Genomic DNA, 27,173 nt, shown 5'->3' on the forward strand with positions numbered 1-27,173 from the left:
ACTTTGTGACAACTTGAAAGTATGGATATCATTTCTGAATATATTAAGATAAAGCTATTAAGAAAAATACAGCCCCACGGGCTTTGTATTTTTCATTATTAACCTTGGCACTAATTACACGTCTGTCTCTTTCTCTGAGACAGCTGTAATTTTCACATCTTTTTAACCCCACGTTCTTCCTGCATGAATATTTTCTGCCTGGTATCACATGGCAACAGACAAAGCTTGGGAAGAAATGTCAGAAACAGGAAGACTGAAAAAAAACAACTTTTATCTGTTGTTTTAAATGCAAAGGTGCTGATAAAAAAAAGTTAACCCACTACAGTATTTTACTAAATGCTATACATTTCCCCAAACAAGACATTTTAGGACAAATAAAGCTGCTGTCTATGTTGGCCAGAGTTTGCTGGCAGCCAAAGGATGCTGCTTGTGTTTTCTGGAAAGGTCAACTAAGCCTCAAACAACAGCTCTTGGATGGCGAACCGGCTCATACTTTGGGCGTTCTGCCTGATGGTGTCATTTAGCGTCGTTGTACGAGCTTCAACCAGCATTTGCTTGACAGCCCTAATTTCTCTGCCTCCAACTGGTCCAAAAGTGAACATCAAACCCAACGAAGCAGGCCGGGCCGCCAAGCGACGCATTTGCATTAGGAAGGAAAAAAAAGGTGAAAGAGGGATTATTAGTTTCAGTCAGGCTCAAAAAGGCTTCCTGGAGACATGAAGTCTTTCCATTTTCAACCCGCTGTGTGATCAATCCTGAGGTAAAAGCGTAGATAATGGAAACGCAGCCAAGAACATGAAATGGGCTGTGACCATCCTGTCAGCCTCATTGCTCCTGGCAATACGGAGGCTGACATCATAAACATTTCATAAGGGGGACATCTGTTATCCGTCTTTCAGCTGGGAAATTGTCGTGTCCGCTGTGACAGCTGGGCTATGATGAAGCATCAATAAACACATTTGCCTTGTTCCACCCGCACATGTGTGTTTTTCTAATGTGACTTTTGAAATATCTGGATTCTGTCTCTATGACCAACAGCTTTAGAGAGATTTATGTCTATGCTTCGGTTTTTTTTTTAAAGGTGACAGATGGAATTTCTGAAGTTTTATCACTGTGTTCCTCATTGGGGTGTCTTTTATGCATTTTCCACTCCCAACGCCCCCCAAAAAAACATTAGTTTGCAGAGCTAGTGTAGCACTGATTTAATCAGAGCTCCACAAAACTAACTCAGCCTGAACATGATGGCAGGAATGGGTTAAGTGTCTGTGATGTGCTGCGAGGGGAGAATCTGTACATCTGTGCGTCATGTTGTCTCAGCAGGACCTGCAGATAAGACTGAGGTACTTTCTCAGACTCTTTTGGAAGCTCATTGTTGCTGGTTTGGGAACCAACATGTTCTCTTTCCTCGCAGGGAAAAACACTCTTTTGGAACCCAAACTCTTCTACCTTCTTCTGAATCTCTGTCATTCTGCCACTGCTTGGCCACAGGGTAGGTAAAAGATGACTTAACTAAAGTCTAATAAACGGCGTTAGACTTTTACTTTGCAAAGTCTCTTAACTTTGAAACTTCTAACTGACCTTAAACAAGAGGAAAGGCAAATATCCATGACAATGGATCACTTCACAGCCTTTTTTTAAATTCGTTGATCTGGCACGATCTGACCTTTATTGAGTTTCTAACCACTTAAGATGCATTGTATGAGTAAATGTTTGTGTCTGGATCGTGTGGGCTCGTGTCTTTACATAAATCTGCTGATTTGGAATAAATTCATGAATTTGTTCAATTTCGGTTACAAGCTGCATCTGGGTCCTTTGAAATCATGGGTTTGTTGATGACTTTATCAGTAAAATTCAAAAATATGGTGCGCAGTTTTGGGTAGAACGTGGGGGCAGTCTCCAGGTCTAGATTCAAGACCATTCATCAAACCTGGATATAACTTCGAAAGCTATGCACCTTCCTTCCCTGCCTCAAATCCAACACACCTTAGAGGGGAGGGGGCACAAACACTTCATATGTCACCATGACTGTGCAGCTGAACATCACCGTGGATCTAAATTCATAAGGAGCAGACAGCCTGTCGCAGCCTGATAGCATCGCATCCAAGACTGATTGCAGGGCTGAGTCTTTTTTTCCTCCACGCAATCATGATAAGTGGTGTGTGCCGTGGAGAGTGTGACACTCATCAGATCACTACACTTGTGCCAGATGTTAAAATGTTTTTCTGCTGTGGGATTGAGCCAGTATCAGTTGGATGTGAACTCGCCATGTACTGTCGTATGTTTTGGTTTGACGCGTCTAACAGCGGACAGCTGTCCAAGCTCCCGTTGGAACGCCATGTGTCGGCCATGTTGCGAGTACCAGCTGATCCAGTGTCGGTGTCCCTCCAAGGGGTTGAAGGTGGGCTACACTGTTCCCTGCTGCAGGAACGCCCTCAATCAGTGTGACCCTTGTATTTTTCACCCAGGTACACCATCTGTTACAACTTCACATTTCATATAATACAGTAAATACAACATAACCCTGAGAGGCAACTACCACATTTCTGTATTTGTTTTTTGTCAGCCTTTCTCCTTTTTTTTTCTTTTTGAGGCTGCAGTTTGTTTGAAAACTGTAAAACCTGTCACAACGGAACCTGGAAAGCCAACGACGACTTCTTTGTCAACGGAAAATATTGCACAGAGTGTCGTCAAGGCTGGAGTGGTGGGGACTGTAAAAGTGAGTTGCACTGGTGAATAACGCATGACTGTTGTCAGGGTTGTCTGACAAAATCGGCCCAACTGCATCTGTATCCAATTACCGAAATGGAAAGCATGGCTCAGACAACAAATTTACCAGCTGTTCCCCATTTTTCACTGTCATGTTCTCACAAACATCTGGTTCTGCCTGTTGTGATCTTAGATTATACTGAGAGTACCGTCTGGTACAATATGAAGGCATGGATGAATCATTCATATAAGTTATTTGTAGTTAGTTGCAGCATTTGTCAGCATTGCTAGGAAGCATTTTTTCCACCTGAAATTCAAAATTACCAAACAAAAAGGGGCCAGCCAACGATTTGAAAAAGCTAAGGGGAGGACAAACATAACCGTGTTAAGTAAATTGATTTTAATATTCTGAAAAGTGGAATAAATAATTAAAAGCGTGTTGTATCTTGGGAAGAGATAACAAATCTGTAATATACAATATCACCACTTGATGGCGATAGTGCGGCATATACTGCTCAAATGACGTCAAAACGTCACGTGGTGTTTTTTTTTAAAATAATTAGCCAATATTCATTTTCTAATAAAGTATGAGCCGTATTTATTAATGTCCATGTGAATAACTGGTATATCCTTTAGAGTGATATTAGTTGTCAGGGGGAGCCTTTTAGAATTCTGAAACTATGATGTCCATAATCAAAGCTACAAAACCACCTCCTCAGGATGCAGTGATCTCCTATTTCCAATATTTTTCTGGCACTTTATCTGCCCTCTGACAACGTGTGCTCCATTATTCATCCTGCCCGCAACAGTAAAAATATTCAGTGGGACTGTGAAAGTAATAGTTGATGTGAAAGTAATCACTCCCCCTCCTATACATCAGCATGTGGAGGCGTCATTCACAGGGACCAGGGTCACATAGCCCTGGACAGTTATCCAACCAATGCCCGATGTGAATGGACAGTGCATGTGGAGAGGGGCCGCAGCATCGAGCTGAGGTGGGTTTTTCAATTTCATTTTGCAGTGTCTGGTGTTGTGAGGATGTGCTGAAGCTAATGTGGTTGGCCTTTAATGTAGAGATATTTACCATGACGTCCAGTGAAGTGTATTACATTGCTCTCCACTGATCGCTTGAGGAGGTACAGGCAGCCCAGTCAGGTTGTACAGAAAGTCCTGATCTTTCATAATGGGACAGCCACAGTCGGGAGGTTAAAAGAGGAGAGCGGCACGGGGCCAGAGGATGACATCAACCCAGCAGCGGGATTGGTATCTGCTCCTTTTTGACAGCTTAGCATTGCTCACAGGCCAGTAGCGCTTATGAGACAACACCAGTTTCTTCACATATGAAAACAGGTTCACACTCAGCTTGTGACAGACATCTACAGAGGCTGTGGTGAGTGCCTGTAACATCATCCATCACAGCTAGTTTGTCAGTCAGACATTGATGGTCTGGGGAGGCATATCCTTGAAGGATACCACAGACATCTGTGCCACTGGTAATGAGCCCCGTAAAGGGACACAACCCTCTGTTATTGTCAGTGCAGTCCTGGATTCCTTCTGGTGCATTAAGATCCCCGACCTCATCTGGCCTGAGTGAGTCTGTAGGTGCGTCCTTGACTTGGGCATCAATCAATTGTTCCTCTCGACCAACTTAAGCCGCCAAATCCCGCCCTGGACGAGCCCTGATCCAGGTTTGGGAGGAGATCCAGGACACCACCTGTTGACACGCAAAGACGAGCCCCAGACATTTATGGAGCACTTGCGGGTGGTCTTGTGTCGGATTAGCTTGTAATTTTCCACTCAACACTTTGAGTTTGTGTGCAGCCCTCAAAAACCTCCAGCTGGATGTCCCCCCCCCCCCAATGTTTTCCCTGTAGGTGCACATGTGAATTACTGAAAATTGAATGGAAAGGGTGCCTAAAACTGTCTTGTATTCCACTGTAGGTTTTTGCTGCTCAATCTGGAGCCGGATCACAAGTGCGGGTACGACTATGTGGAAGTGCGCGACGGCGACGCTCTACGCTCCCCTGTGATTGCCCGCTTCTGTGGGGATCAGCTTCCCCCTCCAATAAAGAGCTCCGGAAGTGCTTTGCACATCCTGTTCAGCTCAGATGGCTACAACAACTTTAATGGTTTTGCTCTCGTTTTTCAGGAAAGTGCAGGCAGGTACAGTCATGACAAGCAGAGCAGCATAACACCATTAACGCTACACAAGGTCTTGCTTTTAAATGCGTTACACGTGCGCTCTGTCAGCAGCGATATGGCTCGGCTTCAGTGGTTTAGTGAGTTTTCTTTTAAATGTGTCAGCCTAATATATTCTTGTCCATGACACTGTAGGCAGTTTCTTCAGATCCATTTGGAATGAATGCATGTGTGTCTCTCTTTGTTTGCATGCACTAAATTTGCTCCTGGTGCTCTCACCCGTTGTGTGTGCGTGCATATGCTTGTGTCTGTGTGTGTGTGTGTGTGTGTGTGCAGACAGAGCATCCCCGGGGCAGCGATATGAGACGGACAGTCAACAGCACAGATTTGTCATACTCAAATCCTTCTCCCTTCTGCCCTGTGTGAAGCAAAATTATGCATCTAACTTGCATCCAGGTCTATTTTTCCCCCTCTTAGATATAAACTCCTGCCTCCCAGTCTGAGCATATCAGAGCGCTGCAGCCAGAATGGGTGTCAGAACCCCTCTTAGCAATGTTTTAGTGAGGATAATTCAGTGTTTCAAAAATGAGTTCAGCTGTTCAACATGCAGATTCTGCAGCTCCAAGATATAATGAGCGTCAGAGGGAGCTCTCTGAGGACACTGGGCAGAGTTAATGTTTTCAAATTTTACAGTAAAGAGAACCAAAGTCATGTGATGCCACCGGTAATCAAACACGCAATATTGCATAAGTGTGCAATTCCAACTGTGCACGTGCATCAAACAAAGTCAGGTAAATGATGTGGATGTGGAGTTGATACTTTAATGGGCCTTAACATACCCAAACAGGCTCTCCACCATATTCCTGGGTGACCTGCGATGTTGGGAATTGCGCCTCCATCAACAGATGATGTTAGAGGGGAAGAGGAAGAGGGGAAAATGCAGACTGAGTTTAAGTGAAGGAAAAATCCCACATGTCGGGGTTGCGTTCAACCTCTGAGCATGACATCAAATTAGCTGCAGTATCAGCTCAATAGAAAAGACACAGGTGACTCTGAACACACAGGGACAACTGGGAGAGCCAATGTTGTTCATCTGTATATATCATATCCTTTACATACCTTCAAAACTTGATTGATCACTGATTTGAGCTATCAGTCACATTCAATTCTCCCCAAATACTAACTAACTAACTAAAACAAATATGTGAGTCATCAACCTTAACGGCGACTCGGAGACTTCAGGTGAGGTCATTAGGATAATATGGCCACTGTACCCCGAGTTCAACGCCTTTACACCTGGGGGAGGGAAGCAAGAGGCTCAGGGTTGTACCGTTTATGTGATTCCTTATAGCTGCATTTCTGCAGTCAACGCGCGTCTCTGATGTAGCTCTGTGAAATACATCCACAGCTTCGCCCATCAACAATCCAGCATGTGCCCCCCCAGAGAACCCAGGAAATGGTTACTTGCTACCTGTATACGGGCCACAGGACAAGCTTGTAGCTGTAAGGTACAAGTGCTATCCACCTTTCACACTGATTGGCTCCCATCAGAGAGTGTGTCAGCGTGATGCCACATGGAGCGGCGCAGTGCCCGTATGTGTAAAAGGTGCCCCCCCAACAACTCATTCTGTGTCTTTATTCATCCACGATGCATTTCTTAGTGTGATCTTAACCCTCTGTAAATACAATCAAGCAGGTCAGACCAGCAGATCACGGTGCCCCCCTCCACCGAAGCTGCAGAATGGCTACCACAAACCTTCTCCCGCCACAGCAGGAGGGCTCGAGACCATCGAGTATTTCTGTAACAGGCCTTACATTCTGGGGGGAAGCCAGCGGCTTACATGCTCCTCACATGGATCCTGGAGCGGTGGGCAACCCAAGTGTGTGAGAGGTAGCGCCTGGGTGGTGTTGGAGGGATATGGGTGTCAGAACATGGACTCCTACCGTCCTCCTTTCCCACTGAAATTCACCCACTCACGTTTGCTCCTGCAGCCTGTCGACAGCCCCGAGTGTCAGAACTCGTAAAACAACAAGTCGTGAAGCCACATCTGGCATCAAGGTGGCCATGTTTAAAATGAAACTGACGATAGTGCAGCTCTTCTTCTCAGAAGTAACTTAAGTAAGGAAATTTTTCTGTTTTTCTTTTTCCACAGAGATAATCCAACTAAGCCCTCGTCAAGGCTGTCCAAAAAGCCCAAACACGAAGACCATGGCATTGTAGAGCTTCCTGGTGGCTTTCATCCCGTCCACACTGTCATCGAGTACAAGTGTGCCTCTCCACTCTATGAGCATGCAGGAAGCTCCCGACGCACCTGTCTGAAGAGTGGCAGATGGAGTGGAAGCCATGTTTCCTGCTCACCGGGTGAGTAGTGATTGGTCGCAACATCCAGAGATTGTAACAAATCATTCATTTTAAATGACAGCATAAACCTTTAAAATGTCTTTATTGATAGTATTTAATTGACCATTTGTCCACTGTTTGTGTTAAAGTCATATTGGGGATCATCATGTAATCCCCAGTTCTGACCACAGTGGTCGCTGTGTCGCAAAATCCGCAGAGTGTCTCTAAAAGGTACTGCAGCGTTATGGCTGCTCCCAAGGTTATGATTCTGACTGAATTTGTCTCTTAATACTTTTAAGTTAATAGGATTACATAAAAATAAATGGACACATTTGAATGACTTTTTTTTTTTAACCAAAGATGGACCTTTTCTCGCATAGATTCCATTAAACATTGGACTGAATATTAAACGAGATGTAATTTTATGGCTGTTTGGCAATTCTTTTTATGATTTGGGTGGTATTCTTCTTTATTTGGGGGGTGGGGGTATGCTTTTTTAAACATATTTAAACACGTTTTTAAAGCTTACAAACATGAACCATGCCAAATTTGAAATGTGCTGATTTTTTCCCAGGCTTTCTGTGAATAATTTTACCATGGCTGCAGACAGCTCCACCAACCCTGCAATATTTTATGAGGATCAGGGACTCAGCACATCACATTGTGAATACAGGATAAAAAATTGACATGGGGACCTTTTTCCTTCCTGGCACAAATACTTCTTTAACAAAATTTTGCCCTTACTTTCCCACAGTTTGTGGCAAATTCAACAATTTCAGCCCACCCAACCTCACAGAAACCCAGTGGCCTTGGCATGTAGCCGTCTACATCCGCTCGCCTCCTGATCCCTCCAGCACTGTCAAGCCTCCTGGAGCAGCCATGTTTGTCCAACAGGGGGACTCAGAGGAGTCAACATTCTGGGTCTTGGCCTGTAGCGGAGCTCTGCTTAGCCAGCGTAGCATCCTGGTGGCGGCTCAGTGTGTGGTGGACGGGGACAAGCGGCAGACTCTTCAACCAGCACACATAAGGGTGGTCATGGGTGTGCACCATCAACGGAAAAGTCTGCGCCGGCTCATGGTACCGCACGATTTACACGTCAGACCGTTTCCACTTTCAGCGCAGTCATTATGAAGGAAACATGTAGTCTATATAATATTTACAGAAAGAAGCCACTACATTTGATATTGAAGGTCATTTAAAGAACATTTCTCACCACTGAATATTCCACTGGTGGAATATCTAAAAATAAAAACAGAAAATCTTCCGGATATATCTGCATTTGTAAATGATCCAAGAAGTTGTCTTTGGAACTTCCCTGTGCTCTTAGGAACTCACAGAGCCCCAACTGGATACATAATTGCAGGTTTATTTATCCGGTTTCGACAAACAAGCCAAACATAACAAAACTTAGCAGGTGTGCATTTTTGATTCCTTTCTCATCTTCCTCCCCAACAGGTTTCAGACATTTTAGTGCATCCAGATGTTGATTTGGGTGCAGCCTCTAGTGTAGCTGTGCTAAAGCTGAGGGACAAGGCCAAGATAAGCCAGAGCGTGCTGCCAGTGTGTCTGCCCAAAGGGCCAGCAGGAGAGGCCGCGGCGCGGGAGGCGTACAGCGTGAGGTGGATTCCACCGCACCGTCACGGCAACCTGAGCCGCAGCATTCCTACCAGCCACACCGAACGTGTTCAAGTAGGCATGGTTTCACAATGTGAAGGGCAAAATGCTCAAGGGGGAGAACAAAACACGGCGATTAGTAACAATACGCTGTGTGGCATTAGCCCGCCATCAGGACTTCAAAAGCTTTGCCCCAGTTTGGCGCCGGGATTTGCAGCGGTGCCAGTTCGGTCCTCATCCAGAAGTGATGTCTCGTCGGGTCACGACGAGCAAGAAATTTCTGGCGCGCTCTGGCAGCTTCTTCGATTGGAGGCTTTTAGCTATCAGGGAGGCAACTGCAGCCAGATCTATGTGGTTCCGACACAAATTGCCAACATTCGAGACTGGATAGTGAAAAACATGAAATAAACAGTGACCTTTTTAAGCTTTTATGTGGTTTTGTTTCAGTTGAAGGTGGTGTTGACCTTGAGCTTCTATTTTGTTAACTAAGGTTTTGTGTTTTGAAAAGTTACAGTAAAAAAAAAAAAAATCCTTTAAGACGGTAACTAACCATGTCTGAAATATTGGATGTTTTTAAGGATAACAAGTTCCTTTAAAGCAAATAAATGATTTAAGATTTTTGATTTGGAGACACAGTTTTCATAGATTCTTCTGTTTGTGTCAGACGCTATTTGCCCTTATATTTTGTGGTTTTCTATTTTTCTTTTTTGCCATTCTGTCTGTTTTATACACAACTGGAGGAAAATCAGGTCTGGCATTCACATGGCAAGTGTGCATATAAAGATGATATGGAAATGTGTATGTAGCAGGGAGTCTGCTTACCTACGACCTGAGTCTAACATTTAGAAACCAGAAGCACAGAAGTGATCTGCAAATTAAAAAATAAAGAGAGTAAACCTTTACACTAAATGTCAGGCTCAGTCGATGCTCTGTGGAGCTTGAAGCAAAAATGGACTAACTATCAATCAGCGGAATCTTCCGCGGCATATTTTAGAAAAGTAAGATCTTGCTTCCAAGATTTCCAAAAGAAACCTACACAGGGTGTTAGAGCCAACTTCCTGTCTGCATTCTGTAAATCTCCACCCTGCTGAGGTGTCCTTGGCTAAGTCAGTCAATATCTGCCAGCTCCATGATTCCAGCCTGTCACTTTCACAGGGATAAACACGCCATCAGTAAAGGAAGACTGATATGTAGGAAAATATAGAGAGATTTCTCCCTAAGCTGGTCTTTGGCCATTTATATTTTAAATTTAATGTCCAGTTTCCTTCCTTTTTAAAATAACTCCACCTATTCTATAGAGAACTACAGACGAAAGTGCGTTTCAAAGGCCGATATATCTCTGTTCTGAATGCTGCAGGATCATGTGTTCTGGGATGTACAGACAAACGTCTGTGTGTCCACTTGCATGTGTGCTTATGCATTCGTGATTTCCCCTGCAGACTCTCCAACATGTGCTGTCATTGAGAAACACACTGAGAGGATTTACTAAACTTAGCACTTACTCCTGAGACGCCGACACCCTCTGTGCTCGTCCAGGCTTTGTGCAGGACACCTCTAAAACCCAGGCGATTAAACAACGAGATACTTAGCGGAATGCCTCTACAACCAGCAAGACTGCACCATGAAGAAAACCCAAAAACTAACCTTATTATTTTTAAGAGAGAATTTGTGGAAAATGCATTAAATGATAGCTGGAAACAGACAACACGCGTGTGATTCAAGTGGAAAATCCAATCAGAAACACATGCAAATGAAAGTATCGCGCTGTCTGCCCAAATACATGCAAGTATAGTCTGTATGTTCTGTGCCTGTGGCAGCCCTGTGACCTCACGTTCTGCACTAGCAGAGGTCTGTTACTTACCGAGTGATGTCACGATGCTAAAAACTGCCGCGAAAGTCTGCTAATCTACTACTCTTTAACTGAGAGAACACCCCACCCTCACCTGAGAGCAGAACAGTTATTGACCTCTCATCCCAAATCCACCCCACCCCTACCTGTGCAGCAGGGTGCATGTCTAGGCTGTGTGTGGGAGGTGTGAACAGAGGAGGAACCTGCAGCAACACCTGTATGACCGTCTCCTTCTTTCTCTCTGTGAGCTCGACAAACATCTCTGCCACCTCGATTCTATGCGCTCGTGAAGAAAAACAACAGTCGCTCTGTCGGGAAAAGCACTCAAAAAACAAAGAAGGTAAGAGCGAAGATGCTGGAGGTGGATGATTCCTGCAGCAATCCTACAGAACACTTAGTGGAACTCAAAATGTAAGGGGGATCTGTTCTGCCAGTGATCTGTTTCCCCCTACATGAGGCTTCATCTTCGTTATGTTGCTGAGTGTCGAGGTGGTAGCTAGGTTATTCACTGTAAAGCATACCTGAATGGGCTGCATTTGTACTTCCACTCTCCTGTAAATGGCTAATTGTGGGTTAATTGACAACAAATCGCAAAAAAAAATACCTCCCACTGAAATAAGGACGCATTGCTGACCTGGATGAGTCATGCTGAATTCTCAGCAAATACATAGCAAAAAAACAGTTTTTGGGGTTTTTATCACAGGGAAAAAGTCGACTCGTGTAATGCAAAACTGCTGGCTCTGGGCCAAATGTGCATCATTAGAGGCTCCGATTTCTTTGAAATTTGCTCCCGCTGCAGCTTGAAAGAAGCCTGCTCGAGGGTTTGAAGCTCAAATGAGCTGCCTCGAAGGCTTGTATTGCCCATTACTGCAACCAGAGGGGTTGCACTTCACGTGGGTTTTGAAAAGGCAACTAGTGTTCAATAAAAGAAGACAAACACAAACATGGTTGGAAAATAGACAATAAGACAATAAAATCAGGCTGCAGCTTATCTTCAAGTGATTTTGCCTTTACGGGTGTAAAAACAGCTTTTAAAATTCTAATTCCTGACTCTAGGTTCTGGCCTTGAGACAGACAATAGTTATTAATACAGTATAAAACTGAACAGAACTAAATTTGAGTTCAAATAAAGGAGAGTAGCAGAAGAGATACAGGTGATCATTAAAACTCTGTGTACACAATTCAGTAAGGCTTTTATTTTGAGCTTCCTTCTCAAGTGGAGGGGCTGATGCAGAACAAATCAACAGGTACTTCTGCCCCTATCTGAAAGGTTTTAATTGCACGTCTTTGGCATGTGAGAGCATTCCTCTCTCATCCTTCAGGGCCGGTGCTTGGCTCCGGCTCCGATCCGGCAGAAACGCCGCTCCCAAGCGCAGCACAAGTGGATGTAATTAAAATCAGTGAAACCGTGTATCCTCCACCTTGCATCAGCCCGTGATGTAAAGCGCCGCCACGCCGGCTTGATTTCTGCGCCTGCAGGGATGTGTTTTGTTTTCTAATGCTAACATATTCAAAGTCACACTTTCATTGGCAGTCCAGAACCACGATGGTGCAAAAACCTTTGCTTGTAGTCTTTTTCCTCCAGATGGAACACGCTACTAAAATACAATAATTCTCTGTTTATTCGGTTTCAGACACGATTTGCCCTCTCTGCTGCCCAGCACACCACAGCCTTTTTTTTACGCCTCCAGAGCTTTTGTTGTTTGATTTGATCGATTAAAGTAATTTAAGACCTGTTTAAGCTTCTTCGGGCTTTCAGCGATCTGTCTGCTCATCCATTCCGAGTTTCTGTTTCCTCAACCGATGGTTTCCCTCACATTACGATTTGCCTCATAGAAATTTTTTTTTTTTTTATACAAACTTTCTTTATTGATGTTTTTCACAGATAGGGAATCAAAAACATTGGTATAGCAGTATAACAAAGCCTCATAGAAAATTTGAATGCTGATGCTCAATGCACTGTTGCATTCACATGTGACATTGTTCTCTGCAGAAATGGCAGCTTTCATCGTGACGTTATGCAAATGATCACTTTCCCCTCCGTGAGCCGTGGACGCTGCATTGAGAAGAAAAGGTGTCGGTGGGGTTTGTCCTCATTTTGCTGAGGACCTCTCTGTGTTTTACAGACGGTTTCTCATCATGAGCATTCATGTCTGCAGACAAGACTGACAGGACAGCCAGAGATCAGGTCTCGACTGCAGGTTAGAGCAGCAACACTGGAATCGATGAGATCTGAGGACTGAGCCTGTTTCTGTCAGGGAAGATCAATTCTTCAAGAGGGGAGACAGACAGACAGACAGAGAGAGAGAGAGAGAGAGAGAGGAGAGAGAGAGAGAGAGAGAGAGAGAGAGAGGAGAGAGAGAGAGGAGAGAGAGAGAGAGAGTCCATTTTGGACTGTAGTCAAGAATAATATTGTCCAGTTCTCTTTGTTATTACTCACATGTCACAGTTGCTCTGCTGGGAATTGCAGGATTTGCATTTTATCCGGTTTCTGGTTTGAACAGGCTAAAAGTGTCACATTGCGGTGACTGGGGTCAAAGACACAGCACTATCAAGTGTCAAACCAGTGTCAGTATGTTGTTCAATGCAAGTGAACCTTGGGACAAGTCGTTCTATTTTATTTATGAAGCATCAATTACACAACACTTGAAGATGTTTTACAGAAGTAAGAGCCTCAACACTGAGCTGGCTTGAAAAGCTTTATTGAAAATGAAAGATTGAAGCCTGACCTTTAAAACGAAGATGGCATTTGCCCCTGAGGCCATACTGGGAGTCAGATCCACAGGAAGTTGTTGCTCGGAGCGTAGTGTAAAAAGCACTGGTTCATGCTCAGAGCCCTGTGGAACTTCTGTATAGTTGGTAGATCCCTCGTTGAACAATGATGAACAATAATGTCCTTGTTTATCCTTTAAGAAGAGTAAAACTCAAATTCTGTCAGTAATGGCTGTGATTTTAGAACCATTGAGGTTACTACTTCTACTCACATTTTACAAGATTTTCATGGTACCAAAAAAGATTTTTAGCAGGAATATTTAATTAACTGACATTTGGGATTTGTGATTTAAGTGTTGTCATTTTTAAGAGCATTGCTTTTTTTGGTCTTTAAACGAAAAGCTTCACAGGAACTGATCATAATGCCATTGGAAGTGCCAAATAGATGAATCGGAGTACAGCATTTCCAGCTCATTCTGTCACACTTAATGACCAAATGGCTCCTGGAAAACAAAAGCAGCAACTCTGTCAAGCACATTTATTTTAGAGTTCAAATATTGATGTTGAAAGAAGCAGCACACATCAGTCAATCCCTCAAAAAAAATACCATCTTCTAAGATAAGGTCAGATAAATCAGTTCTAATTTGACTTCTGTTCATGGCTTTATGAGTCCCCCAGCATGACCCTCCCCAGAGAAAGGCCTCTGTGTGTGGGCAGCACTGGGTGGCTGCCACGATAAAGATACTTACCCTCAAAGCTTTGGTTCAAAATCCAATTTTTGTGCAAATCACAGAGGATTAATTAAAATTCTGATTGAAACTAAACATAAATGACAACTTCCACAATTGCATGAACGGACAGCAAAGTCTGTTTATATTTTCGGTCTCCGGAGATCATATTTTTATCGAGCTTTGAAATCCCGCAAAGCAGATGGAGATTTTTTAACTGGCTGTGAAGCGTTTCACTGATCTGAAGGCTTGCAAATCCTTAAAGGACTGGAAGTTTGGCACAGAAAATCAACAAAAAGAGCCCATTAGTTCTTATCATTTCTGGATGGATCATCAGTATGTGACTGACTGGCCCACGAGCGGCGCTACCCTTGGATGAACAGTTGGGAAAAGTTGTAAAGACCTGTAAGGTGCAAGGAAAACAATATTTCGCTTTGTTTGTCCTCCGTAAAATTGAGAAATCAAAAATGGTCCAAAAATGAGAAAAGAAAGGACCATCTGCTTCACAATTGCTGGACGGAAGAGCGGAATTTTAATCAAATAATAGTTTTAGACCGAGTGAATTTAAAGAGAAGCCAAATTTGTTGGCCATCACCTCAGCCAGGAGAAGGCTAGCAGGAGCGGGAAACTAGTTACGGAGGCGCTGGTTTCGTTTTTCACCTGCAGCTTCTGCTCTTCAATGCTACAATTAGACATTAAAAATGGCACTAAACTCATTTCTGGCTGATGGCTGTTGCTCAGGAATGCAAAGTGACTGCCTCGGTTGCCCAATGCTAAGCTCACCTTCAGGCTAACACCATGAGTTTCCTGTTACTGCGCCAAAGGGACTCTTGTAGTCTGTTTTTGGTCTGATTGGATTTATTAATCATTTAAAATTAAGATTTTGTTTAATGGGACTGTGAATTATTTGTTCTGCTTTGGTTGAATTCATTGGTATAATCATAGACTCCCTTCCCCGCCGGCGATGTCACGTGGATATTGATATTTAAATTGTCTGAATTTGATTGTTTATGCTCTTTTCATTCAGTTCCCAGTGGCTGTTTTTGCCTTCAGTGATAAGTAAATATTTGATTTCCATAGCCTGAAAGCAGGATATTTGGTCGGCTCAGTTTAGAACTGATCACTGGTTTCTACAGCATCTCCCAGTCTGGAAATGGGCTCACCTGGTCTGGGTGATGGTACAAATTCTTGATAGCTCTGCAGTTTGTATGAGAATAGACGGCCGTTCATTGTCTCAGAGCTTCTGGATCAGTTTATTATTCCAGTATAAACAGAGAGAAACACTTCTTCTAGTCCACCTGCAGAAATGAAAGATTGAAATGCGTTAAAGGAGGATGGTGATGGTTGTGGTGGGGGGATTCGTATTATATCTTGACTGATAAACTCTCTAACCAGGGATCACCATCAACACGTTGTGCATGCTTTAGTGGTCTGAGGAAACTGGTCGGAGAAAGACACCACTTTGGACTGGTTCTCAGTGTGTATGTGTGCAGGATTAGCGTGGCTTAGAACAGATTAGATAATTATAGACACCTGCTGTCTAAGCGCGCTGTGTGTGTGTGGTCAGGTGTTGCAGCATGAGGTCGGCCTGGTGCTGAGGGCAGAAAAGGCGGAGCCCTGGCGCGGATGTGCATGGACGAGTGCTCTGCCATGTGCCAGCTTGTCTTTCTGCTCAGAGAGCTCAGTAATGGGACTCCTCACACGTGCACGCACACGTACATGAGATAAAGCTAAAATACTTGCTAGGTTACACTGGATTACATTAAGATATAATGTGCTAACAACACTGACCACATATTACAGTCGCGCAGAGTACACAGTGGAAGCTTTTCCCCACTTTTCCTCGCTCATTTTGCAGACGTGCGCTCCACACAGGTGCAGTTATAAATCACTTAGTAGCGACAAGTGAGAATTTCACTTCCAATATTTTGAGTCGCAGAACTCAAATGTCCTTCAGAGGTGGCCATCCTCTCCCTTCTCCCTCATGCATTATAGAAATAACCCAATCTTTCATTTGTTGAAATCAACTTGTGATTTCTAAACCAAAAATATCTGTTTAAATAAGGAAAGGAATCCAAAAAAGTAGCATTCAGACCTGATTAAATGCTCACAATGTGTCCAGGGCTGAGCTGCAATCAGTGTTGCTTGGTTTGTGCTCTTAATCAACTGTTGTTGTGCTAATTGACATCTCCTCGAAGTGTTGTGCAGCTTAATTAGCAACTGTCTGGGACTGCAGCATAGCAATAATCAAGACTGTGACATTTACATGCATTGTTCTGCTTCCTCTAACTAGAACCTCAACACAACATAAATAAATTGTATGTGCAACACACTCAAGCTCTGATAAAAAAGGATTTACATAAGCCCAGACTATCCGTTTAATATCCGTTCTGCATTGTCTGAGAAGGCCCCGATGATTAACAGCTACCAGGGAAGTCTCACCAGCAACACTCCTAACTTGACATTGTCCACTCAGGACACAGCTCACGCCCCAAATTCCGCTCTGTGTGTAGTGACGGCTGCAGCTCTCACCACTCCGGAGAACAAAATCTATCTAGATGTAAAAGATTTCTTGAGCAAGTGATCCAAAATGGGTTTTTTTGACTAAAGGTGACCAAGCTGTTGACACAGCCCCCTTTTCACCCCCCCATCCCCCCCGCCCGTTGTGGCCAGTGTTTGTCTGAGATGGAGGAAAAAAGACTAAGGGGGAATCAATAAAAACTGAGTAAAGGCTGAGTAAAATCTGTTCTATTCGTCCAGCTGATCTGAGCAGCCACGATACTCTTCAGATAAATGTGCATTATTGGCTCTCATTTGTCTTTTGGGTGACGTTCAGGGCATTCTTCTGGGACATCTTTTCTAGATGGCCGTCTGACTGTATACACACAACCAGAGGAAAAGAGCGAGAGGGACTTTCACTCTTTAGCTAATTTAAGTAACCTGACTCCGCCTTCCACGCCAGTAGGACCTTGTGTTAAATCATTTTACCCGTGCACACCACTCTGAATGAACTGGCCTCCACTGGTTGTTGGCAGACACTGAGGAAGGACGGCTTCTCAAGAGCTGGGCAGGTCATTGTCACTGAGGACTAAAGGACCCTACAAGTTCTTTCTGGATTTTTCAGTGCAAAAGGCATGAATTTGTTACTGTTTTCTTCACTGGTGCCAATGGCTGTGTAGTAACTCTCCACGGTTTCAGACAAAAAGTAACTGGTAAGTATCATTTGTAGCATGTAGTGATGTGGGATTGCTTGGTGAGGATAAGTCAACAAGGTGATGTCGAGTAGGTATTTGACAGCTTTAGGATGCAGCAGAAATAGAGAACTTTTGGAAGGTTTCTAGGTTCCTGCAGACAACTGCAGCTCCTGGCTCCTATAATCACAATTCCTTTGTTGTGATTCTGATCAGGAATTTTCAGTGAATCTTTCCGCTGCTGTCGCTTTTCCTGATAAACACCATCAATTTCAGTGAAAGTTTGAGACAAGGGTTAATGATCCCCTGCATCGGAGTGGCAAACGCACTGACATTGGCTCCTTGACTTTACCTTGGAAGCCCGTTTTCTGTTGCGTAACTCGATCACTTGTGCACTGTAGGAGCCCATTTTTATCCTCTGTAAAAGGCTTATGTCTCATTAAGGAGAGCAAAGTTTATCAGACTGTCGTGACTGTCTGGACAGCTCTGTCTTCACCTTGTATGTTCCCTCCTGCTTTCTATATCATGTGAACTTAAGAAAAACCCAATTTAATGCAGCCGTGTTGTCAGGAAGGTTATTAAATTAAGGAAGAGGAATGGATGCTACAGCACCAAAGATTAAACTTATTTTTCCGGTTTTGTCTTTTTTTCTTTTTAGCTCAGAAACACTTCTTCGTCTACTTGCTAACCACTGCAGAATAAGCACTTTTGTATTGGGAAAAGCACCTGTTGTGGCTTCACTTATCTGGCCTGTGAGAGTTTGAAGGACACGATGGTCCAGTTGACTTGGGCATTTGCTGTTACATAACCGTGCACGTCTGTGCTCTGCAGAGGATTTAAAGGCTACACAGGGGAGAGCTGATCTTTAAGTCAAAGTAGCTTTGTGCCACGCCACAACAACCCTGGTTGTCATGACACTTAAGTGGCAAAGCTGTGACATGAAGGAACAGCATCTACGTAAGAGTTACATTCAAGCAACAGCATCATGCTGACTACAAGTCAAAGCATCCACATCTGCACAGACAGACAGACAGACAGACAGACAGACAGACAGATAGATAGATAGATGGATAGATAGATTTGAGTAGGAGCAGCAGTAGGACTAGCATCAACCTCCCTGCATTAATTCAAACATATCAAGGGTGGAATTATTTGTGTAAAAAGGAAATGCAGATTAATTCTGTGCTAATGGGTGGAGAATGTCAGCTGCTAATCATGAAAGGGCATCTGCAAACTTACTAGAAATCTTCATGCATTAAAAATGCATGCAGAATTAATTGGGTTTAATCTCATGTGCCTGTCCCCCCATTAATTACTTATTGACACAGTGACTCATTTGAAGAAGAAAAAAAAGAAAACCTTTCGAACCCTCATTAGTCATCTAGTATATTATTGGATTGCCATGTTCCCATTGTTATATGGACTTTGGTGAGCTGTTTGTCAAATTTAAAAATCTCCCACATGATCTGAGATATCAAAAAAACAAACTCGAGATTAATTTCCCATTTATCAATGAATTGAACTTAACTGGATAGCGGATGTTATTATTTCAATCCAGAATAATGTGGTAGAGAGAGAGTGATGGTCAATAATTGATATCAGCCCCTTTTCAATAATTCCAGTGCCAACAAAATGCAGCAAATAAAGCAAGTGGAGGTCAGGATGGACGAGAGCCACCTGGAAGCCAAAGTGGATGCTCCGGAGAGCACGTGTAGCATGGTCTGCGATAAAATCATGAAGAACATGGTTCTCACTCTCACGATCCTGGGTAAGTACTCTGGGCACTGCCATGGTGCCTCCACTTATAATCCACCAGTTATACGTCTGTTTATATTGGTCTCAGCCACGTGGGGATTGGGGGGGGGGGGGGGGGGGGACTCAGTGCCAGCATGCATTTAAAAAGGGAAACAGGGATTATTGCTCATGAAGCTCCTACAGAAGGGTGGACAAACACACCTGCGGATGATTAACCTTAACTGCGTGTTTTTTTGGAAATGGAAAACGGGAGCAACAGGAACCACAGGGTGAAACCCCCCCTGTTGTGAGGAAGAACATACAAATGTCACTGCGCATGTAAATACAAAAAGTTCTCGGTGAGAAACAAATGGGATGGTGACTGAAGTGTTTCCCTGGATGCTTTAAATAGCAAGAATCCCAGAGAGAACACGGAGGCGTTTACAATTCTTTAAAATTACACTGTGACTAAAGTGAAGCCTATATAGCCCTTAGCATGTGTAGCATAGATTTATATAAATTTCCACGGATAAAAAACAGACAGAGGGTTATTTTTTTAATACAGTTGATTCCATTTGCTCTGTTGATAGCTGAGATAGCTAAGTCTTTCATTTCTCATGCAAAGGGAAGCTGAAATAAACTGAAGGGAAACATTAGATGCTGACTTTGACGCTCAATCTCTGCCGTCACTACAGGTGACACTGTGCCATTTACAAGCCCTTCGGTTTAGCTAGGGCATTGACGTATTTGCATTTTGCGGCACTGAGTCACCTGCCTTTGTGAATCACTCCTTATTTTGCCCCCTTTTAGGTGTTTTTCTGGGTTCTATTGCTGGAATGCTGCTGCGGCACATATCGCCTCTGCCTGCTGAAGTTATTATGATCATCGCCTTCCCGGGAGAGATCCTAATGAGGATGCTGAAGATGCTTGTTTTGCCTCTTGTTGTTTCCAGCCTGGTCACAGGTGGGTGAGGTATATTAGCTCCTTTATGTGCTGCTGAAAACACCTGTTACAAATTGCGGCAGCACAGTGAGGCTTGTGACAGGACTCTGACAGGACCGGCTCCTTTCTCTATTTAGGCTATTGAGGTTTCGAGCATTGGTGACTCCGCTGTCCACCTCACAGCTAAACTGATGGCAGTGCTGGGTGGGCTTATCGCTTTACTGCTGCCAGCCACTAGGGGGCGATTGCGATGTTTGTTCTTACTGCGGCCTAGTTTTGCAGAGCTTTCCCGTTTCAGTCTTTCGTAGTTGAAAAGCAGCTCTACTGACAATGAGATCACATGGTTGGATTGCCCACTGAAGAACATTTCTATGAAAGTAAACTTAATCATTATTTTCTAAACTGATCTTTATTCATCCATCCAAAGGGTTTGATTCTGGATGAGCGCAGGGTTGGGCTTTATTTCTTTGATATCAACATTAATCACATAGTTCTATAAACTGCACAAAAAAGGCATCTCTTGATTTATCTTCCATATATTTCCACCAGTTATTTTCTTCTTTTATAAAATATACATTGAACTGTTGACTTGGAAGCTCTGTGTCACCTATCGCTTTGCTTATTTTGGATTTTAAGCCTCTGTCACTACATCAAGCTGCATTGAACAGCTTCCAAATACAAATTTAACATTTGGAATCAACTCCAGACCTTTAATCCACTTAATTTTTCATGGAATAAGGGTGAAATAGACATTTGGAAATGATGCTGCTTTATATTCAATTTTCCAACTACATATCATGATATGGAAGCAATGCCGTGCAGGTAAAGCAGATTTAATCCACCACAGTATTCAAATCACAACCTCCACATCTTTATTGTGGCTATGTGATTCCATGTATATTCAGCAGATGTGTGTGATGTGATGTTGTTTTCTCTTTACTTTTAAATGGGCAACAAAGGCTGTCGAGGTGACGTCTGGTTGACTCGGAAGGGTCTGGATGTAATGATGTAATGTCAGTGAAAGAAAGCCAAACAGGCTGATATGAAAAAGGAAGTTGATAATGAACATTGGGCCAAAGAAAGTCACTCCAGTATTTAACACCTATAAGTTAGACTCTACAAGAAATGAAATTGCAAGTAAAAATGACCAAAGCAGGATGCTATTTCTACAGCATCCAGTCATATTAATGTGGTTATTTTATAATTTTAATCTGAGATCAGATGGATTAATTGATAGGAACCAGATCTCCAGGTGAAAGAATGATTATCACTTTCATATGTAACAGTCTCAATGTTTGCAGCAGCGCCGCCTCTGCGGTCGCTGTGTCCTGGCCTGCTGTTCGAGCATGCAGGCACATTAACATTACCGCTCCTCCACAGCACTGAGAGGGCACATGACTTCGATCAAGCCTTCATTACCAAAGCCAATTACCCTCAGCCAAGCATTGTAATGTCAGAGAAGGCCGTTGTTTGCTTTGTGTGGAGACATCTCGCCCCTCCACGCCTCAGTGTTTGTCACTGTCTGTCACACCACATAACTGAAACCCAGAATTCAAAAGCTACTTCCAATTACCTAGCTATGTGCAAATATATAATTAAGTTTGTGACTGAGTCTACCCACATTGGGATCAATTTAGAGGGAATTCTTGGGTACAGAATCTGTGTTTGCGCACAGCACAACCGCCTAGGCGAAAACAACCGCAATCATGACGCCAGCATCGTCTCTTATCTAAATGAGGTGGCCTTCTGTTTGTGGAGGCTCCAGATCAAATTCTGCAGTGAAATTAGTAGCTGTGAGGACATTAGAAACAATTTGGTTAGAGGAAGTCATGACCCTAATCCAGTTATTTTCTGTTTAAATTATTTCAAGACCCAAAAGATATCTTAGGCAAACACAGTCCAGCTAAACTGCGTGTGAGTACTTACTTTTCTCTCCTGTGGCAACAGGACTTGCTGGTTTAGATGCAAAATCCAGCGGGCGTCTGGGCACCCGGGCCATGGTGTATTATATGACCACGACAGTGATCGCTGCTGTTCTGGGAGTGGTCCTAGTGCTGCTCATCCATCCAGGGAACCCTAAGCTGAAGGCCAACCTGGGACAAGGAAAGAAGAACGAAGATGTGTCCAGCGTGGACGCTTTCTTAGATCTCGTCCGAAACCTTTTCCCAGAAAATTTGGTGCAGGCCTGCTTTCAACAGGTAGGGGGGCGCGTTTCACTTGGGATTAAGACTTTGCATTCATGTCCTTTTCCGACGATCCTTTTTTTCTTTTCTTTTTTCATCCAGATCCAGACAGTTACCACCAAAGTACCAGTGCCCACCAATCGAACAAAGGGACCTCCACAATTCACAGTGAAACGGTCACTTCAGTTCAAGGGCGGGATGAATGTCTTGGGTAAGTAGCATTGGAATCTACATCCTTGTGAAAAACCAAGAACACCACAAATTAAAGATCTTTTTATTTGTCCACTTCACACAATAGTCAATCATTTGCTGCAACCTGAAAAAAACAAACCATTGGTGATATGGTTCCTTTTCTCTCAGGTTTGATCGGATTCTTTGTGGCTTTTGGCGTTATCATGGGGAAAATGGGAGAAAAGGCCAAACTGATGTTGGATTTTTTCAACGTCTTGAATGACATCGTCATGAGGCTCGTTAGCGCCATTATGTGGTAAGTGCAACATTGCACATTTCCCTTTACATTCGCAGGCCCTTCTTCACCCTACGTGAATCCGGTATGATGTATTTCAAAGCTCCATCAGCACTATATGGCCCCAGAACACTCCCTCCAGAATGATTCCAAACAGATAGATGGTAGATCCAATAGACTAATCTGTAGCTGTTCTTGTTACAATAACACCCCGTGTCCACCCTCAGGTACTCGCCTTTTGGTATCGCCTGCCTTATCTGTGGAAAGATCATCTCCATTGCTGACTTGGAGGTGGTTGCAAAGCAGCTTGGGATGTATATGATCACCGTGATTGTGGGACTCCTCATCCATGGCGGAATCTTCCTCCCAACCATATATTTTGTCATAGTTAGGCAAAATCCCTTCAAGTTCTTCATGGGGGTCTTCCAGGCTTGGGTCACAGCGCTAGGGACAGCATCCAGGTATTACGAAAGACTGGATTTATTCTTGATTCTGGCTTCCTTGCATGATTTCCTTTAAATGATAAGTTGTGAAATACTGTTCCAAACATTCCTTTTTGTGGGCCTGCGTTATTGTCTCATACTTCCTCCTTCCTATCATGATGGTTCATGCTCTGGCCTGCTGACTGTCTCATCACCCTTGTGAAACGCTTCTTTATTATTCGTTTCACTTATGACTTCAGGCAATACAGATGCTAGAGATCAAGTTTTGTTTGTATTTTTGTAAAATGTCACAAAAGTTCTACCCTTTGGGGTTAGGTTGTCGTTGAATAATGAATGAATAATGAATTTTCTTTCCTCAGTGCCGGTACTTTGCCTGTCACGTTTCGATGCTTGGAGGAGAACCTGGGCATCGACAAGAGAGTGACGCGTTTCGTGCTCCCAGTGGGCGCCACCATCAACATGGATGGGACTGCACTGTATGAGGCCGTGGCAGCCATCTTCATCGCTCAGATGAACGGCATTTCGCTTGATTGGGGCCAGATTGTTACAGTCAGGTGAGGCTTCAGCTGCAGGGCTGCAGTGATGAGGACAGATAGCCAATGAGACACTGAAGAATATGGCATCACTGACTATTACTGACACATGGCTTTGTAACAGGTGACCCTTGTTTTCCTTGCAGTATGACAGCCACAATGGCCAGTGTCGGTGCTGCCAGTATTCCCAGCGCAGGACTGGTGACCATGGTTCTGATCCTCACTGCGGTCGGGCTACCCACCCAGGACATCAGCCTCCTGGTCGCTGTCGACTGGTTGCTGTAAGCCCATCTGCATTGTGTTATATATGACAGTGATACCAATGCTGAGAGTAATTTACGAGTGCATTTTTTTGCCTGTCCTTGCGGCGCAGAGATCGTTTCCGCACGTCAGTCAATGTCGTTGGGGATTCGTACGGGGCGGGCATCGTGTACCACCTTTCGAAACACGAGCTGGACTCCTTTGATAACCAACAGACCCGGATGGAGGACTTTGAGATTGCAAAGAATCAGTCGTTCTTTGAAAACCGCACCAACCAGAACGTATACGCTCACCACAACTCAATCTTGATAGACGACTGCAAGGTACATTTCACATTAACGGACATAGAGACGTGCATGTAGAAAATCGCCCACCCCCCCAGCTCTGTGCTTTGTTCTGTGTTTGTGTTCCTTTTCTGTCACTTCTTTTACTGGTGTCTTTGTGTCTAGCAAATGTCATATTTTTACCTTCAAAACATATTTTATTTTGGGAATTTTTTTTACTAACAGTGATGGGAAGGATACATATTTTTATATGTATTTACTCTTGATCTTATGAAAAAGCAGTTTTTGTGATACCGAGCTCAGTCAGCCGTTGTTTCATATTTTATTTTATTTTATACTTTATCAGAATTCCACAATGTTGTACCCACTTATATATGATTTTTATTTTCCTGTGGCATGTTTTCTTTGTATCCATTTTCGTCTCCGTAATTGGACATGTATTTTGTGGCAGCCCTGATCAAATTGCAGCTCTTTTTTTTCCATCAAGTGGTATACATAAAGACTGCTGTTTCACTGGCTTTTGAAAGGTCCTTTCCCTTTAACAAATAAACAGAATAGCTTGTTAAATAGTTTGATCCTGTTACTCCCAGAGTGTTGTCTCTTTAATACAACTTTGGGTCTGATGCCAAAGTTGCATACTAGCTTCATTTTGTAATTCGGTTGGGCAGAGAATCCATTAAATACATGGCCAACACAATGACAATTATCCTTGTTTTTTTGCTAAATTGTAACTGAAATAAAAAAAGATGATTGGTTTGCTGTTGCATCTAATGTGAGGAAGTCACACATTATCTCCTCTCCCGCAATGAAACGTCTCATCGTAAAGAAACAATGGCTTCTCTGCTCCCAATCACTGATGCTTTGTAAAATACGGTGCCAAAGTTAGATGTTGTTACTCACTACTTGCAGGTGGGTACGATGGGCAAAAACGGCAAGACTGCAGATTTCTCTCTTGTTGAGGAAGAGCCATGGAAATGCGAGTAAAGCAGATCTGGACGCTGCACCTTACCAACACGTTAAACTTCGTCCAGGAAACTTTAATAGACAGCAACACTGAATATGAGAAGAGAAAAGCAACATTCAGCCAAGTCACCTGAAATGCAATGACCCACAGTTGTACAGTCCTTCAGCTGCTGGAGCAGATCACACCTGGACACCCGCAACAAAAAATCGGTGCATTTCGTGCAACTTGACAACAGATGATTGACTCATCTGTTAACAACACTCAGGGCCTTACCTGGTGCTGCAAGCTTCTTGTTTGGTCAACCAGAGAGTTCTTCTACCTTGGGCAACATCTTCATTTTTTTTCCTTGTGTTAGATCAGATTAGTGAGATGAAGTGATTGAAGGAGCACTAAGCAAACAGACGATATCAAGTTCCTGGAAGTATTGTTAATTGATAGCCACTGTTAATGGTTTATTTATTTACTTCTTACCATACCGTGTAGCTGTGATTACTGACACACACTCTGAAAGAAAAGTGAAACGACAACCTGGCAATGGAACGGAGCATGTCTTTATGCTCCGTTTGATTGCCAAAAATGCTGGATCACTGCGTTACCTTTGACTTTTTGACTTAAAGGATTACACACTGATGATGTCACCTCGCCTAAGAAGCAAAGCTTAGGATTTAGAACATAAGAGGAACACATGTGGCCTCTAAATGTGGCAGCAAACAGTAATAAATGTGTTGCGGATAATACTGCAAGTGAAGGTTGCCCTTCCAAATATTCAGTTTTGTTTATATGTTCCTTTTGATCAAAGCACTGATTTTGTTTGTAGTAAAAACAAAAAAAATACGCCTGTGTTCTGTTTTCTTTTTTAACGCTTCTGAGAGGGAGGAGAGGAAGGTTTAGCAAAGGATCAGAACAAAAAAACGATGTCTCCAACCCTCAAAAAGCCAGTGCATTGATGTTTATTTCTTTTTGTGATAATCTTGCCTTGAATACGTCAAATACAGGGTGCAGGAGGTGTGACAACTCACAACCTTCTGGACGAAGTTACCATTATTCACTTTACCAGAATAGTGGATGACATCTTAGTAAACATCTCTAAAAAAAGAGAGAGAGAGGACAGCTGGGCTCTCCTGTAATCACACTTGGAATCGATGGACTGTGTTCACATCTGTTTTTCAAGTGCATGCTTAATTCTGCTACCTGCCCTAGCATTAATGTGAAACCATAGCAACAAGATTATTGGATGTTGGCTGGATTGTTTATTTATTTGAAAACTCTGTTGGAAAGAAGCAACAGCATGTTCATGTTTAAAGTGCCTCCTTGCACTTTGTATATATATAATTTTTAGCTCAGAATGAATCATATACTGTATATACATATACAGTATATATATATATGTATATATATATATATATATATATATATATAGGAGTAACTATATATGTGTATATATATACATATATATTTAGATCCAACATTAATGATTAGCTGTTTCAGTTTATTGTGAATTTAGGAACATTAATTACAGACTGTATTTGAGAAGCAATCTGAAATGAAGGCTACTGGGATTAAGCAACAGCCTCCTTGTTAAAAAGAAAATAATGTGTTTGTTTTTTGTTTGTTTTTTTCTTCCTGGGTATGTGCGAGAACATCTTTACGCCAAGACTCCAGATGCAGCAACTTGAAATATAACATCCCTCATTTGTGGACACGTTCTACAATTGTTAGATGGTTATTGACTGGTTATAGCTCATTTAGGAGGACTGTTATTAACCCCCCCCTCCTCTCCCTAAATTCTATGCGCTGAACATCAGAGCTGGCAGCTGCTGTGTGTGTAAAGTTGTTCTCAGCAAAACATGTTTTGGCTCAAGCCCTTGATGTCTTGACATCTAGTGTCCGGCTGTGCCAGCACTAGAGGAGACTTCCTTCCTCTGCAATTACCACCATACCAACGATTTCTGTGAAAAATCACTTCCCATCACTTTCCCATATTGCAATTGTTACTGAGCCTTGATTATATAGGAATGCATCTATAGTTGCCCGAGTGTAGCAAGGATTTTTTATGTGAAACCGTTTAATCTTTAGATAATTA

At 43.0% G+C, this 27,173-nt stretch overlaps 2 protein-coding genes across 6 annotated transcripts; both read left to right on the forward strand.

Annotated features, from left to right (window-relative positions):
• Positions 1-1,290: 1,290 nt before the first annotated feature.
• Positions 1,291-9,229, forward strand: LOC130516950 (inactive serine protease PAMR1-like). 2 transcript variants are annotated; one of them, XM_057018380.1, is made up of 11 exons: positions 1,291-1,489; positions 2,304-2,465; positions 2,591-2,716; positions 3,587-3,701; positions 4,648-4,985; positions 6,254-6,451; positions 6,542-6,736; positions 6,838-6,904; positions 6,999-7,207; positions 7,941-8,263; positions 8,642-9,229. In XM_057018380.1, the coding sequence occupies exons 1-11, from the start codon at positions 1,306-1,308 to the stop codon at positions 9,206-9,208; spliced, it is 2,484 nt and encodes an 827-aa protein (XP_056874360.1). In that variant the 5' UTR covers positions 1,291-1,305; the 3' UTR covers positions 9,209-9,229. The 2 variants fall into 2 exon arrangements, with proteins under 2 accessions (XP_056874360.1, XP_056874371.1); XM_057018391.1 differs by having other exon boundaries at positions 4,648-4,865.
• A 520-nt stretch (positions 9,230-9,749) lies between these two features.
• On the forward strand, positions 9,750-26,458 carry LOC130516955 (excitatory amino acid transporter 2-like). Of its 4 annotated transcripts, none has more exons than XM_057018423.1 (11): positions 9,750-10,989; positions 18,903-19,048; positions 19,825-19,977; positions 21,904-22,154; positions 22,242-22,350; positions 22,500-22,626; positions 22,833-23,066; positions 23,408-23,602; positions 23,728-23,862; positions 23,955-24,165; positions 25,036-26,453. In XM_057018423.1, exons 2-11 carry the CDS (start codon positions 18,913-18,915, stop codon positions 25,108-25,110), a joined length of 1,626 nt encoding a protein of 541 aa, XP_056874403.1. In that variant the 5' UTR covers positions 9,750-10,989; positions 18,903-18,912; the 3' UTR covers positions 25,111-26,453. The 4 variants fall into 4 exon arrangements, with proteins under 4 accessions (XP_056874403.1, XP_056874387.1, XP_056874396.1 ...); XM_057018432.1 differs by lacking the exon at positions 9,750-10,989 and adding an exon at positions 17,295-17,301; XM_057018407.1 differs by having other exon boundaries at positions 21,904-22,350; positions 25,036-26,458.
• The last annotated feature ends 715 nt before the right edge of the window (positions 26,459-27,173 follow it).

The sequence above is a fragment of the Takifugu flavidus genome, chromosome 2 (genome assembly GCF_003711565.1).
Source record: "Takifugu flavidus isolate HTHZ2018 chromosome 2, ASM371156v2, whole genome shotgun sequence".
NCBI classification, from domain to species: Eukaryota; Metazoa; Chordata; class Actinopteri; order Tetraodontiformes; family Tetraodontidae; genus Takifugu; species Takifugu flavidus.

What these genes read in the sequence shown, in the direction of transcription:
- LOC130516950 (XM_057018380.1), top strand. Translation starts at nt 1,306, where the DNA reads ATGTTGTCTCAGCAGGACCTGCAGATAAGACTGAGGTACTTTCTCAGA. An exon ending in GGCTCGGCTTCAGTGGTTTA is followed by an intron (nt 4,986 to 6,253) that starts GTGAGTTTTCTT and finishes ATACATCCACAG; the next exon opens with CTTCGCCCATCAACAATCCA. An exon ending in CCATGTTTCCTGCTCACCGG is followed by an intron (nt 7,208 to 7,940) that starts GTGAGTAGTGAT and finishes ACTTTCCCACAG; the next exon opens with TTTGTGGCAAATTCAACAAT.
- LOC130516955 (XM_057018407.1), top strand. Translation starts at nt 18,913, where the DNA reads ATGCAGCAAATAAAGCAAGTGGAGGTCAGGATGGACGAGAGCCACCTG. An exon ending in TCTCACTCTCACGATCCTGG is followed by an intron (nt 19,049 to 19,824) that starts GTAAGTACTCTG and finishes GCCCCCTTTTAG; the next exon opens with GTGTTTTTCTGGGTTCTATT. An exon ending in TGTTTCCAGCCTGGTCACAG is followed by an intron (nt 19,978 to 21,903) that starts GTGGGTGAGGTA and finishes CTGTGGCAACAG; the next exon opens with GACTTGCTGGTTTAGATGCA.